The following is a 14,875-nucleotide window of genomic DNA, read 5'->3' as shown; positions in this document are numbered from 1 at the left end:
GTAGAAGCTTCAGTTAAAAAAGAAGGAGAAGAACAGAGCATTTCCTTATTGGGCTTAAATAAACATGTTTCATGTCAAAGCTTGTGGCCTGAATGCAGATAAATGACATCCTTTGAGCTGATCTTGTAGTCTAAGGTGTGACCACAGAAGAGGAATCAGACAAGGTAATGGACATTTTAAGTGTCTTAATCTATAAGCTAAATTTGAGAAGGAAAGACTTTTCCTGATGGCACCCACAGAGGCATCCCTACCTGAGAAGTTAAGAATGGAGTTGCCCTCCAGACTTAGGTTGGATCGGAAGGGGAAGGAGATGGTCTGTACCTGTGGAAAAACAGAAATTCAGGCAGAGAAAAATAATGCTTTAAACATACAGGAAAATTCAAGTAACTGTGGGTTCCTAATCATAAACCACAGAAACCAGCAGGTAGTAGAAAAGCATTTTTAAGGTGCTTAAAGAAAAGAACTGTCAACCCAGACTATATCCAGTGAAAATACCCTTCAGAAATGAAGGTAAAATAAAGACATTTTCAGATGATCCAAAATGAAGACAATTCGTTACCAGCAGACCTACTTTAAAAGAAATGCTAAAGAGGGGCACCTGGGTGGCTCAGTCGGTTGAGCGTCTGACTTTGGCTCAAGTCATGATCTCCAAGTTCCTGGGTTTGAGCCCCACATGGGGCTCTGTGCTGACAGCTCAGAGCCTGGAGCCTGCTTCAGATTCTGTGTCTCCCACTCTGTCCTTTTCCTGCTCACACTATCTCTCTCTATGAAAAAATGAATAAACATGAAAAGAAAATGCTACAGAAAGTTCTTTAGAGGAAAGGAAGATGGAACTAAAGAGAAACTTGGAATTTCAAGAATGAGAGAGAGAGCTACGAAATGGTAATAACTGTCTACACATTAAGACATTTTTTCCTAAGTTCTTTAAAAAAAATGTTAACCAGTTGAAAGCAACAATTATAACATGGTCTGATGGGATTTTCAATGTATGCCGGTGTGATACACAAGACAACACTAACATAAAGGGCCCTGTGTAGTGGAAAGTTTTTGACATTCTACCATAAGCGCTACAACATTTTTAAGTAGACTGGAAAGTTAAGTATGTTAATTGCAATCCCCAGAGCAGCAACTATAAAAATCACACAGGGGCTCCCGGGTGGCTCAGTCAGTTGAGCATCCAACTTCGGCTCAGGTCATGATCTCACAGTTTGTGAGTTGGAGCCCCATGTCAGGCTCTGTGCTGACAGCTCAGAGCCTGGAGTCTGCTTCGGATTCTGTGTCCCTCTCTCTCTCTCTCTGCCCCTTCCTCGCTCATGCTGTCTCTCAAGAATAAATAAAACATTTAAAAATTTTTTAAATCATACAAAGAAATGTCATCAAAAACTCAATGGGATCAACAAATTCAGTTAAGCTGCAGGATACAAAACGAACATACAAAATCAGGGTTTTTGTATACTAATGACAAATTATCTGAAAAAGACATTAAACAATATCAATAGCACTGAAAATAATAAAATATTTAAGAGTAAATTTAGGCAAGGAGGTGAAAGATCTCTACACTGAAAATATAACACGTTGATGAAAGAAATCAAAGAAGATACAAATAAATGGAAAGATAATCTGTGTTCATGGATTGGAGGAATTAATATTGTCAAAGTGTCCATACTACCCAGTGTCATCCCTATCAAGATTCCACAGGCATTTTTTACAGACATAGAAAAAATAATCCTAATATTTGTACGGACCCACAAAAGACCCCAAATATCCAAAGCTGCCCTTAAAAAGAAGAACAAAGCAAGAGACATCATACTTCCTGATTCCAAGCTATATTATAAAGCTACAGTAATCAAAACAGTATGGTATTGGCATTAAAAACAGACACATAGGCCAGTGGAACAGAATCAACACCTGAGAAATAAACATTTTGACAAGGGAGCTAAGAATATTCACTGGGAAAAAGACACTCTTCATTAAACGGTCCTGGTAAAATTGGATAGTCACATGTAAAAGAATGAAACTAGACCCCTGTGTGACACCATTCACGAAAATTAATTCAAAATATATTAAAGAGTTACATGTAAGACCTGAGACCATAAAACTCCTAGAAGAAAACATAGGCAGTAACCTCCTTGGCATGGGGCTTGGAGATGATTTTTGGATTTGACAACAAAAGCAAGGACAACAAAAGCAAAAATAAACAAATGGGACTATATTTAAAAAGCTTTTGCACAGCAAAGGAAGTCATATGCAAAATGAAAAGGCAACCTATGGAGCAGGAGAAAGTATTTGCAAACCATAGATTTCATAAGGGGATAATACCCAAAATATATAAAGAAGTCCTACAACACAACAGCAGAAAATAATCCAATTTCAAAACAAGTAAAGGACCTGAATAGACATTTTTCCAAAGAAGACATTCAGATGGGCAACAGGTATGTGAAAAGGTGCTCAATATCACTAGGCATCAGGGAAATGCAAATCAAAACCACAAGGAAATATTACTGCACACCTATCAGAATGACTATTATCAGAACCACAAAAAAAATAAGTGTTGGGGAGGATGTGGAGAAAGAACCCTTAGCACTGTTAATAGAATGTAAATTAATGCAGCCACCATGGAAAACAGTATGGAGGTTCCTTAAAAAAATAAAAAATAGAAAGACTGTATGATCTAGCAATTCCATGTCTGGGTATTTATTTAAAGAAAATGAAAGCACTAACTTGAAAAGAAATGCACCTCCAATTTCATTGCAGCATTATTTATAATAGCCCAAACCAAACAGGAGGTAACCTAAGTGTCCAACAGTGGTTGAATGGGTAAAGAAAATGTGGTATTATGGAATACCAATAGAATATTATGCAGCCATACGAAAGATGGAAAACTTGCTATTTGTTACAACATTGGATGAACCTTGAGGACGTTATGTTAAGTGAAATAAGTCAGACAGAAGAAGATAAATACCATATTATCTTACTTATATGTCAAATCTAAAAAAAAAAAAAAAAAGTCCACCCAAACCCAAACCCTATAAAAAGACTTCAGAGTTGCAGTTACTAGAGAGATGCAGGGGTTGGGGTTGGAGAATGTGATAGAGATGGTCAAAGGTGCAAATTTCCAGTTATGAGTAAGTCATGAGGATGTAATCTTTAACACAACTATAGTTAACACTGCTGTACAGAATGCTCGAAAGTTCCTAAGACAGTAAACCCTACAAGTTCTCATCACAAGGAAAAAAACTTTTTCATGCATTTTTTGTATCTATATGAGAATGTGGAGGTTAGCTAAACTTCTTGTGGTAGAGAAATAAACATGGGAAGGTCAAGGACAAAATTTTAAAATATTCTTAAGTATAGTTCTTTCTTATTTATTTATGTATGTATTTATTTATTTAGAGACAGAGAGAGAGGGAGGGAGGGAGGGGAAGAGAGAGAGAGGGAGAGAGAGAATCCCAATCAGGCTCTGTGCTGTCAGTGCAAAGCTGGGCATGGGCCTCCATCTCATAAACTGTGAGATTGTGACCCGAGCTGAAACCAAGAGTCGGGATGCTTAAGTGACAGAGCCACCCAGGTGCCCCTAAGTACGTTTCTATAGTGCCAATCACTAATCCTAATTATTAAATGCAATATTTTTAAGCATCTTACCCTCAGGGATACTTCATCTGTCAATAGAACCATCTTGTATTAAGAACAGTGCAATATGATGATGACAGCTTTTACATTATCGTAAACATGTGCTAACTTAGAAAAGTTTTTAGAAAGCACCAACTTCAGAATTCAGTTTACAAATATAAATGGATATTTAAATGAATATGTTAATTTAAATGTCAAATGACATGTCAAATGCCTTCTCTGTGTCTACTTAGATGATTATATTCTAGTCTATTAATGATTGGCTTTCATATGTTAAACCAATATTGCATTCCTGGTGGAAGCCCTTCTTGGTAATGATGCAGTATAATTTGGGGGTGGTGGTAAACTATATATAATGAAATTTGCCATTTACACCATTTTTAAATGTGCAATTCAGTGGCATTAATTACATTCATAGTGTTATGCAACCATCATTACTATTTCTAAAACTTGTTTTTTCATCTCAAACAGAAACCCCACCCATCAAGCAGTAACTCTCCCTTTACCCTTCCCTCCATTTCTGATAAAATCTAATCTACTTTTTGTCTCTGTGAATTTGCCTATTGTGGATATTTCTTATAAGAAAAATTATAAAATATTTGTCTTTTTTGTCTAGCTTATTTCACTTTGCATAATGGCTTTAAAGTTCTTCCCAGTTGTATGAGAATTTCATTCTTTTTTATGGTTGAATAATATTCTGTTGTGTGGATACACCACATTTTGTTTATCCATTCTTCTGTTGGACAAGTGAGTTGTGTCCAACTTTTGACTATTGTGAATAATGATTCAACGAACAGTGGTATACAAGTATCTGAGTTCCTATTTTCAATTTTTTGGGATATATACCTAGGACTGAAATTGCTGGATCCTATGGTAATTCTATGTTTAACTTTAAAGAACCTACCAAACTGGGGATGCCTGGTGTCTAGTTGGTTAAGCATCCCACTCTTGATTTCAGCTCAGGTCATGATCTCATGGTTGGTGGGATTGAGCCTCGCATTAGGCTCTGTGCCATCAGTGGAGCCTGCTTGGGATTCTCTCTCCATCTCTGCCCCTCCCCTCCTTTCTCAAAATAATAAACTTAAGCCAAAAAAGAAAGTCCCAAAATATTTTCCACAGTGGTTGCAACATTTCATGTTCTCACCACCAAGGTGCAAGGGTTCCAGTTTCTCCACTTGCCAACACTTAGTTCCATTTTTTGGATTATATCTATTCTAGCAGGTGTAAAATGGTAACTCATTATAGCTTTGTGTTGCATTTCCCTAATGACTAGTGTTGATCATTTTTCATGTGCTTATTAACTATTTATATATTTTCTTTGCATAAACATCTATTCAAGTTCTTTGCTCATTTTTTAATGTTTATTTCTGAGAGAGAGAGAGAGAGAGAGAGAGAGAGAGAGAGAGAGAGAGAAAGCAAGTGTGAGTGGGGGAGGGGCAGAGAAAGGGAGACACAGAATCTGAAGCAGGCTCCAGGCTCTGAGTTGTCAGCACAAAGCCCGACCTGGGGCTCAAACTTCTGAACTGCGAGATCATGACCTGAGCCAAAGTCAGAAGCTTAACCAACTGAGCCAGCCAGGCACCCCTTTGCTATGGGGAATAAGCTTAGGAATTCCTTGAGCCTGCACTGATGCGTTAATAGGCATAAAGAATTACAAAGCCATAGGATGCTCACACCCAAGCCTGGGTAAACAAGATTAGGCCCCCAAGATAGAGTAGAGGAGGGCAAAGGCCCCCAGAATAGAGAGGGGGGCAAAGGCCCCCATACAAAGGTATATGAGGTAAGCAAGATTAGGTATTCAGGGTGAAAGCACCCCCCAATTTAGTGCTGTAGCAGAAAGCTGCTTTCAGAGGAGGAAAGGACCAAATTAAGTAAACAAGTAAATAGGACTATAGACTGCTGCACTGCCGGTGAAGCTGCCCAGATCAGAGATGATTAACAGAAGAAAAGGTGCCTTGTTAACCCTGAGGTCATGTGTCCTATCTGTCTCATCCCCTAGGCTAGCTAAGATAAACAGAGGTGGTGTCTCATGTCCCCTGTAAGCAACCTTCTACCCAGCCACCTGGTGCCAGGATTTTGTTTTGTATTAATCCAAACCCCTAAACCCTGAATATCTTCAAGACCCCCTTTCCCTCATTCCCATGAGTTAATGTTCACAGTTTTATTGTCTGTTTGTGCACGTCCATCACCATGTTTGTAAGCCTTCTGATCCTAATAAAAATGGGGCAAGGACCCTTATTGGGGCTCTTGGTTTTTCACGGACGTTAGCCATCTCTCACATTTTAATCCTGTGTCTGCTTTCTTGCTACACAAGAAAGAACTTTAGACTTAGAGTCTATGACATTTTGCTCATTTTTAAATTGGGCTATCATGATTGAATTGTAGGAGCGTTTAAATATTATATGGGTATTAATCCCTTATCAGGTGTGTTATTTGCAGATATTTTCTTCCACTCTCTACAGACTCTGTTTTCACTTTCTTGATAATAACCTTTGATGTACAAAAGTTCTTCATCAATATGAAATCAAATCTGTTGATTTTTCTTTCATTGCTTATGCTTTTGGTGTCATATCTAAGAATACATTGCCAAATCCAAGGTCACAGAAATTTATTCATATGTTTTGTTTGAAAAGTTTGATGGTTTTTAGCCTTTATATTTAGGTTGTTAATCAACTTTGAGTCAATTTTTGTATATGGTGTGAGGTAAGGGTCTGAATTAATCTTTTTTGCCTGTGGAAATCCAGTTGTCTCGGACAGTTCTCTCTGTGTTGAAAGATATGGGCACCCTTGTCAAAAATCAGTTACCCATAGGTGTATTCGATGTTCATTTCTGGACTCTTAATTCTATTATATTGGTCTATATGTCTATTTTTAAGCCAGTGTCACACTGTTTTGGTTTTTCTAGCTTTGTAGCAAGGTGTTGGTCCTCCAACTTTGTCTTTTCCAAAATTGTTTCAGCTATTCAGGGACCCTTGTATTTCCATATGAATTTGAGAATCAGTTCCATTCCAGTCAACTATCCCATTTCTGCAAAAAAGGCTGATTGTTTTGAGGAGTATTGATATCTTAAAAATAATAACTCTTCAAATCTGTGAATATAGGAGGTCTTTTATTGAGTTCTTCTTAATTTCTTTCAGCAGTGTTTTGTAGTTTTCAGTGTACAGATCTTTTACCCCTTCGATTAAATTTATTCCCAGGTATTTTATTCTTTGGGATGTTATTGTAAATGGAATTGTTTTCTTAATTTCCTTTTTTGGTTGTTCTTTGCTGGTTTACAGAAGCACAACTGATTTTTGTTTGTTGACCTTATACCTTGCAACTTAAAAAAATTCTTTTATTGTTTATTTATTTTTGAGAGAGAGACAGAGAAACAGAGCACAAATTGGGGAAGGGCAGAGAGAGAGAAGGAGACACAGAATCTGAAGCAGGCTCCAGGCTCTGAGCTGTCAGCACAGAGCCTGACACGAGGCTCGAACCCACGAGCTGTGAGATCATGACCTGAGCCAAAGTTGGTTGCCCAACCAACTGAGCCACCCAGGCGCCCTTACCTTGCAACTTTACTAAATTTTCTTATTAATTTTATTAGCTTTCTTGTGTATTCTTTGGTTTTCTATAGATAGGGTCATGTCATTTGCAAATAAAGTTTTACTTCTTTTTTTTCCAGTTAGACGTCTTTTATTTCTTTTCCTTGACTAATTTCTTTCACTAGAACTTACAGTACTATTTTTAATAGCAGTAGTAAAAGCAAGCATCCTTGTCTTGTTCCTGTTCTTAGGGGGAAAGCTTTCATTCTTTCACCATTAAGCATGTTGTTAGCTATAGGTTTTTCATAAATACCATTTATCGTGTTGAGGTGTGCTTTTATTCCTAGTTTCCTGAGTGTTTTTTTAATCACAAAAGGGTATTGAATTTTGTAAAATCCATTTTCTGCATCGATTGCAATGATTATGTGCTTTTTTCCTTTATTCTACTAATGTGGTGAAATACACTTACTGATTGCCTTATGTTGAACCACCCTTGCATTTCTGTGATAAATCCTACCTGGTCATGGGGTATAATCAATTTAGTATGCTGTTGGATATTGTTTGCTGGTATTTTGTTGAGGATTTTTGCATCTGTGTTCATAAGGGATATCAGTCTGTAATTTTCTTTTGTTGTAACATCTTTAAAAACTTTTTTTATTTTTGAAAAAGTTGACATATTAGTTTCAGGTGTACAACATAGTGATTTGATAATTCTATACATCACTCACTGCTCACCAAGATAAGTGTAGTTACCATCTGTCACCACAAAACATTATTATGATATTAGTGACTATAGTGCCTATGCTGTACTTCTCATCTGCATGACTTACTTATTTATAGCTGGAAGTTTTAATCCCGTCACCTACCTGCCTTTGGTGTCAGGGTAATACTGACCTCATAGAGTGAATTAGGAAGTGTTTCTTTCTATGTTGAGGGGAGAGTTCGAGAATGAGGATGTTTTCTATTTTCTTCTTGAGTTGGTTTAAACACTGTGTGTGTTCCTAGGAATTTTCCCATTTCACCTAAGTTATTTGATTTGTTGGTGTTCAGTTGTTCATAGTGTTCTTATAGTTCTTTCTGTAAGGTCAGTAGTAGTGTTTCTCTCTATGATTTTAGTTATCTGTGTCTTCTTTTATTCTTTGTCTAATAAAGATTTGTCAATTTTTTTGAACTTTTCAAAGAGCCAACTTTTGGTTTCATTGATTCTCTCTACTGATCTTTTTTTTTTCTTTTTTTTTTTTTCAACGTTTTTTATTTTATTTTTGGGACAGAGAGAGACAGAGCATGAACGGGGGAGGGGCCAAGAGAGAGAGAGACACAGAATCGGAAACAGGCTCCAGGCTCTGAGCCATCAGCCCAGAGCCCGACGCGGGGCTCGAACCCACGGACCGCGAGATCGTGACCTGGCTGAAGTCGGACGCTTAACTGACTGCGCCACCCAGGCGCCCCTCTACTGATCTTTTTTAATACGGATGTTAGAGCTATCAATTTTCCTCCGAGCACAGCCTTTACTACATTTCATGGGTTTTGTATTTTGTATTTTTGTTTTCATTTTATCACTAAGTATTTTCTCATTTACCTTGTAATTTTGTGATTTATCGGTTAAGAGTGTGTTGTTATAGTCACTATTTAATTATCTCTCAATGAATCTGTAGGTTCAGTGCAGTACCCATCAAAATCCTGACAGAATTTTTTGTACATACAGACAAGCTAACTATAAAACTTATAAGGAAAAGCAAAGGAACTAGAATAGCCAAAACAATTTTGAAAAAGAATAAATTTGGAGGGCTCACGCTGCCCACTTTTAAGACTTGCTGTAAAGCTACAGTAATCAAGATAGCATGAGACTGATGAAGGGATAAACACATGGATCAGTGGAGCAGAGAAGAGAGACCAGAAATAGATCCACACAAATACAACCGTTGATTTTTGACAAAGGTGCAAAAACAATTCAACAGAAAAGAGAGAGTTTTTCGGTAAATATTAATAAAGCAATTGGACATTGACATGCAAACAGTCAATCTCGATTAAGACCCCACATTGTATACCAAAACAATAAGTCAAAGGATATCATAGACCTAAATGTAAATGTAAAACTATAAAACTTTTAGAGGAAAAGGCAGGAGAAAATCTTCATGACCGTGAGTTAGGCAAAGACTTTTTATATATAACACCAAAACAATCCATAGAGAAAAGTTTAATATATTGGACTTCATCAAAATTAAAAAATCTTTCTCTGTGAAAGATACACTAAAGACCGTGAGTAAATATTTGCAAATCAAATATCTGACTAACAACGTGTATCTAGAATCTATAATGAACTCTCAGAAACCAATGTCAGGGAACAATAATACGTGGACGCAACATTTGAACGGATACTTCATCAAAGAAGCTATATAGAAGCAAATCAACATAAGAAATGATGTGCTCGTATCATTAGCCATTAGGAAATACAGGTTAAAACCACAGTGAAATAACAAACTTTTGAAAATTGACAGTAGCCAGTTATGGTAAGGATGCAGAGCAACGGGGCTTTCACAGACAGCTGTTGGGAAGTCCAACTGGCCCAGCCTTCTGGAAAACTTTTGGCTGTTTCTTTCAACATGCATTTATCACATGACCCAGAAATTCCATTCCTGGGTATTTGGCCTAAAAAAATTCAACTTTTATTCACACCCAAGCTGTACCCAGATATTAATAGCAGCTCTATTCATGATTACGAAGTCAACTCAAATATCATTCACAGGTGAATGGATAAACAGACCACGATGTCTATATCACGGAATACACTGCAAAGAAAAGACTGATAACACACAACAACATGGATGAATCTCAAAGGCATCATACTAGGTGGAGAAAGTCGGTCTCAAAAGTTGACATCTTGTATGATTCTGTTGATAAGGCATTCTGGAAAAGGCAGAACTATAGGGGTGGAGAACAGATCAGCGGTTGCCAGGGGTTGGACTAGGGGGGAGCGTTTGACTGAAATGGGGCAACCCGAGAGAGTTTTGAGGGGTGATAGGACCACTCTGTATACTGATTGCGGTGGCAGTTGCTCACATCTGTACATGTGTTAAAATTCACAGAGCCATTCTCAAAAAGTAAAAATACTGAATGTAAATTGATTTTTTTTTCATTAAAAAACAAAGCAAATAGTTATTCCTAACACCTTCAGCTGTGGTAGTTAAAACTCACGTATTTGTTTGAGTCATGTTTGTGATACAGTCAGGTTGCACATTTTTTTTAATGTTTATTTATTTTTGAGACAGAGAGAGACAGAGCATGAACAGGGGAGGGGCAGAGAGAGAGGGAGACACAGAATCTGAAACAGGCTCCAGGCTCTAAGCTGTCAGCACAGAGCCCGACGCAGGGCTCGAACTCATGGACCATGAGATCATGACCTGAGCCGAAGTCGGACGCTCAACCGACTGCGCCACCCAGGCACCCCCAGGTTGCACATTTTATGGCCATGTTGTCGTATTGGAAGCACAGTTTTATTTCAAATGCTGCTACCTTATAGATTAATTTTGCTTTTATAAGATTCTGTAATTATATATAAAACTTATTTTATCCTTAGTACATGCAGTGACTCAGCCTCTCACTGCAATATTGTTTTCATGAGCAACTACGAGCACCGTCTGCTTTGCGACGAGCCTCTTTGTCCTCCCTACCGGGAGCATTCTGTGAACAAAAGACAGACGTGTGCAGACAGGCAATGCATGTGTCATTGTACCAGTTTGCTGGATATTACAGAATTATAAATTTATTATAAATCTGTTGGATAATAAAGAAACCAGTCCTCAAGATGAGTTTTCATAACAGTAATCCTGTAGGGACCAGCCGTGATTTCTCCTCTGTTACAGGCAGCACAGCACCATAGAAGAAATCATGCACGTGGAATTTAGGTCTTCTTCCCTCTATCGTTCGTTAGAAGCAATTATTTGACTTTTCTAGGCTTCATTTGTGTCATCATTAAAACATGACTGTTCTCACTTGAACGTTCCGTGTTCTCGGAGGAACTATCGGCACATGTTTAATCACGTCCTATTTGCTGTGTTTAATACATCCTATCGCAGATGTGTTTCCATTCTTCCCACCTTCTTGTGGGATTATATAGCGACCCCATATCTTCCTGATCTTTCTGTAAAGACTGACCTAAGATTAAAAAGTCATTTCCTTTGATCAGTACTGTTCATTATGCATTCATTTATCATTTTCTGAGAAGCACTGGTCTAGGTACTGAAAAAGCAGAGATAAACGATAGTGTTCTGAGCGATCGTCTCCTGGAAGAGAAAAACCATCATGATACAACACGAAAAGTGTAGGACACCTGTGTGTTTAGGAGGCAGTGGGGGTCAGAAAATGAGTACTGGGTGAGACGGTGAGGGTCAGTTTCGAAGTAGGAGTAGACACTGACCGGAAAAGACAGTAAGATGCTGAGATGACAGAGCTCAGTATAGAGGACTAAGGAAGCTATGTGAGGCGTGGTGGGAGAAACCAGGAAGCCACACAGTGAACAGCCTTGTGTCTTCCACGGCAAGTGGCTTGGATTTTTATCTTGAAGGCATGAGGAGCCCAATAAAAGAGTCTGATGAGGAACAGCGATGTGATCAGAGGGGGAGTTAGGTCATGTGTCTGTGCGGTGGGAAGGGAAAGGCCAATACTGATCCTAGAGACCAGTTTGAGAACCATGACAATAATCTATGCGGGGATGGTGAGTGACAGTGGGGAGTGAGAAGGGAATTCAGATTCAAGAGGCGTTAAGGAGACTGAATTCCAAGAACGTGGAGAAGAACCGGATGTCGTGCATACTTGATTACAGGACACTTGGCTACTTAAAATGCTGCCTTTTAAAGTAATGGCAAGCCACTCTTCTGTGTGTAAGTAATGGACAAATGTTGCTCTCAGCGCTCGCGGTACCCCTCAGAGGGCAGCACCTCGGTATTGATTTTATTATTATTTTAGAGAGGGAGACAGGGAAGCATCAGGAAGTGACAGAATTTTTGTGAACACCACACATTGTGTTTTAGGAAGAGTAATCTGACAGTATCGTGGTTTGGAGACAAGATGGGAGGCAGAGAGACCAGGCAGTGAACCATCTTGAGACTAGAGGTCATAAGAAAAGACAGAATGGTGGCAACTGCTTCGAAGTGAGTTCTACCCTGCTGGAGGTTCATTAATGCCAGTGGGAAGGGAAAAGCTACTCACGTCTGTGGGTGGAGTGACGTCTTCACTCACATCTGCCGAATGGATTCCAGGGTCATTAGGTGATGTAAGTCCCCTGGTGCTGTAGAAATCTAGGTGCTTACATATGTTTTGTATTTGTCTGAGTAAAATTCTGTATCCAGTCTAGGTGAGCGGGTTGTAGCTCAAGGAGGTTAAATTCCCTTTAATAGAAATGTCCGTCTATATAACCTGTGTCAGGTGAAATACAGGGACAAATCCTTTTTCTCTGGATCGCCCCTTCTCTGCCCCAGCCCCACCACCACCTTCCCATATGACCCTGAAATGGTGATTTCCAGAAAGATTGTGGTTTGGAATTAAATTTGGGAGATGGTCGGCTCGGCTCGGTAGCACAGTGAGAAGCTAGGTGTCAGGAAGGGCTATGACTGAAGGTACGTGTGCTTTACAACCGAGGTTCATTTCTCAGGAGGCTGGAAAGTCCAACATCAAGTTGCAGATTCAGTGTCGAGTGAGGGCTGGCTTCCTGGTTCGCAGATGGCCGTCTTCTCGCGTATAACTGCACATGACGAGTGGTGACTTTTCAGACTTGGATCCCAAACTGGGGGAGAAGCTCCTTCCTGTGGCCTCCTGGCTGTGCGGTGTGGTGGAGAGCCGGGTGGGCACTGCCGTCCAGGGGGGTGACCTCGGGCAAGTCACCTGGCCTTTCAAAGCCTTAGTCCCCTTCTCTCTACGGTGAGAGCATGAATGGTAGCTGTCTCATTAGAACTGTGAAGGTAAAGTCGACTAGCTCATGGTCAGTGCTTAGTATTATTCCTATCGAATAATATTTTGTCATCTGTACGTTTAGTTAATATCAAATACAAGCGTGTGCTATTCCCACCTGTTAAAAATAGTCGGTCTTTTTACATCCAATCACCATATGATTATACTTAAAGACAAAGTATAAGTACAACTTCTTGGACTAATAATTCTTCCCTAATTAGGGACTTTAGGCCAAGTATAGTCTTTATTTTTCCATGCGGTAAGTTATTGGTAAGTGGGAATGAAGAGACAAAAAAATTCTAGCATCGTGCTACTCAGACTGTGCATCTGAGAATTAATTGCTTTCTTACATAAGCATGCTCTTATTTTCACAGGTATATTAAGGAAACAAACATCAAAAATGACCCAAATGAACTCAACAATCTTATCAAGAAAAACTCTGATGTGGTAACGTGGACCCCACGGCCTGGAGCCACTCTTGATCTGAGTCGGATGCTAAAGGACCCGACAGACAGGTTTGGTTTGAGTCTTTATAGAGACTTAGGGATGGTTTACGAATGGTTTTCAATTTTGTGAGAAAATAAAGAGCATACCTGTGGCCTTTTGACAGGTCCTCGTTTGTAGGAATATTAAGTCTTTGTTGACTGACATGCTGAGATTCTCATGGAATCAGGTCCACACGTCACCTTTAGAAACGGAAGTCTTACTGTTTAAATAAACCATTAAGTATCTTTCAGATCTAAGGGGGAAAAGATTGAGTTTTCCCGTAGGTTTCTCATGCGACGTAACAAATACTCAAATGTTTTCCTCATCTCAGAACCTTATTTGAGGATGAAGGGTGAGGGTGTTTTATTCCTATCAGGGACCATTGATAGGCTCAAAAAGAAGTTGCCTTAAAGAAGCAAAATGCAACAGACACGAGAGTTGGTTTTCATATCAGCATAAACATTACCCCACCGCCTGTCCCACGCAGAGCACATCTGAGCAAGTAGCCTCGCATCGGGGGTGCGATTCGAGAAAAGTTAACATCGATGTCGCAGACCTATGTTTTTATAAACACTTGTCTTGAGCCAAATGAAACCATAAGTTCCTCACCCTAATTTAGAAACTGACGGGGTGAGTTAGAGAGCGAATCACACAGTTAACCAAAAGGGCACACCTGCTCCCGGCCTCACCCCTGCCAAGGCAGAGGTTAGCGATTCTGACCCTTTGCTGACTTCCTGTGTGAAACCGGTTGTTGAAGCCAGTCCTTTCTCCTCCATAAACCCCCCATAACTCCATCACTTGCCTCTAGCCTTTTCTGCCATGGCCTTCATTCAGCTTCTCATAATTTTTAGCCTCGATTCCCACGGTGGCCCCTGACTTGTCTTGCCTGTATCTGTGTTCTCTATACCAGCCAGTTCCAATCTGCTGGTCAAAATCCACGGTGGTTTTTGGTGGGTCATAAAAATCAATGACATTCATTACAACCTGCATTTCTGAAAAATGAAATCGAACAGAATAGAATACACCCGAGTACCTTGCCTATAATAAAGGGAACGATTGTTTCAGGAAACTTTGGTGTCAGAGGTACCCTTGGTGGACCCCCAGGGTCCTGATATAATGATTCAATGTTAATTCTTACAGGGACCGTAGGCAAAAGGTGTATAAGCCCCCGCTCCACATTGCTGCCAGAGTAAACTTCTCAAAATGCAAAACCCTTCCTGTTCCTTCTGGCTTCAGATTCTGTAAGATCTCCCCAGTGTTTCTAGCATAAAAGCAGTTTTTATTCCCCA

At 39.4% G+C, this 14,875-nt stretch overlaps 1 protein-coding gene across 12 annotated transcripts in view; it reads left to right on the top strand.

Moving 5' to 3' along the window:
* LOC124528930 (cytidine monophosphate-N-acetylneuraminic acid hydroxylase) overlaps positions 1–14,875 on the top strand; it is a 144,416-nt gene that overhangs the window by 113,893 nt on the left and 15,648 nt on the right. For all 12 annotated transcript variants that reach the window (XM_047102807.1, XM_047102805.1, XM_047102801.1 and 9 more), the window contains one exon: positions 13,475–13,615. In XM_047102807.1, the coding sequence (XP_046958763.1) occupies positions 13,475–13,615 (141 nt within the window). The remainder of the gene's footprint in view (positions 1–13,474; positions 13,616–14,875) is intronic.

This window comes from Lynx rufus, unplaced genomic scaffold (assembly GCF_022079265.1).
Source record: "Lynx rufus isolate CCGP_SWC_20201006 ecotype Redwood Valley unplaced genomic scaffold, mLynRuf1.p SCAF_6, whole genome shotgun sequence".
NCBI classification, from domain to species: Eukaryota; Metazoa; Chordata; class Mammalia; order Carnivora; family Felidae; genus Lynx; species Lynx rufus.
Note: the sequence above shows the minus strand (reverse complement) of the source record. Positions and strands in the feature narration are given on the sequence as shown.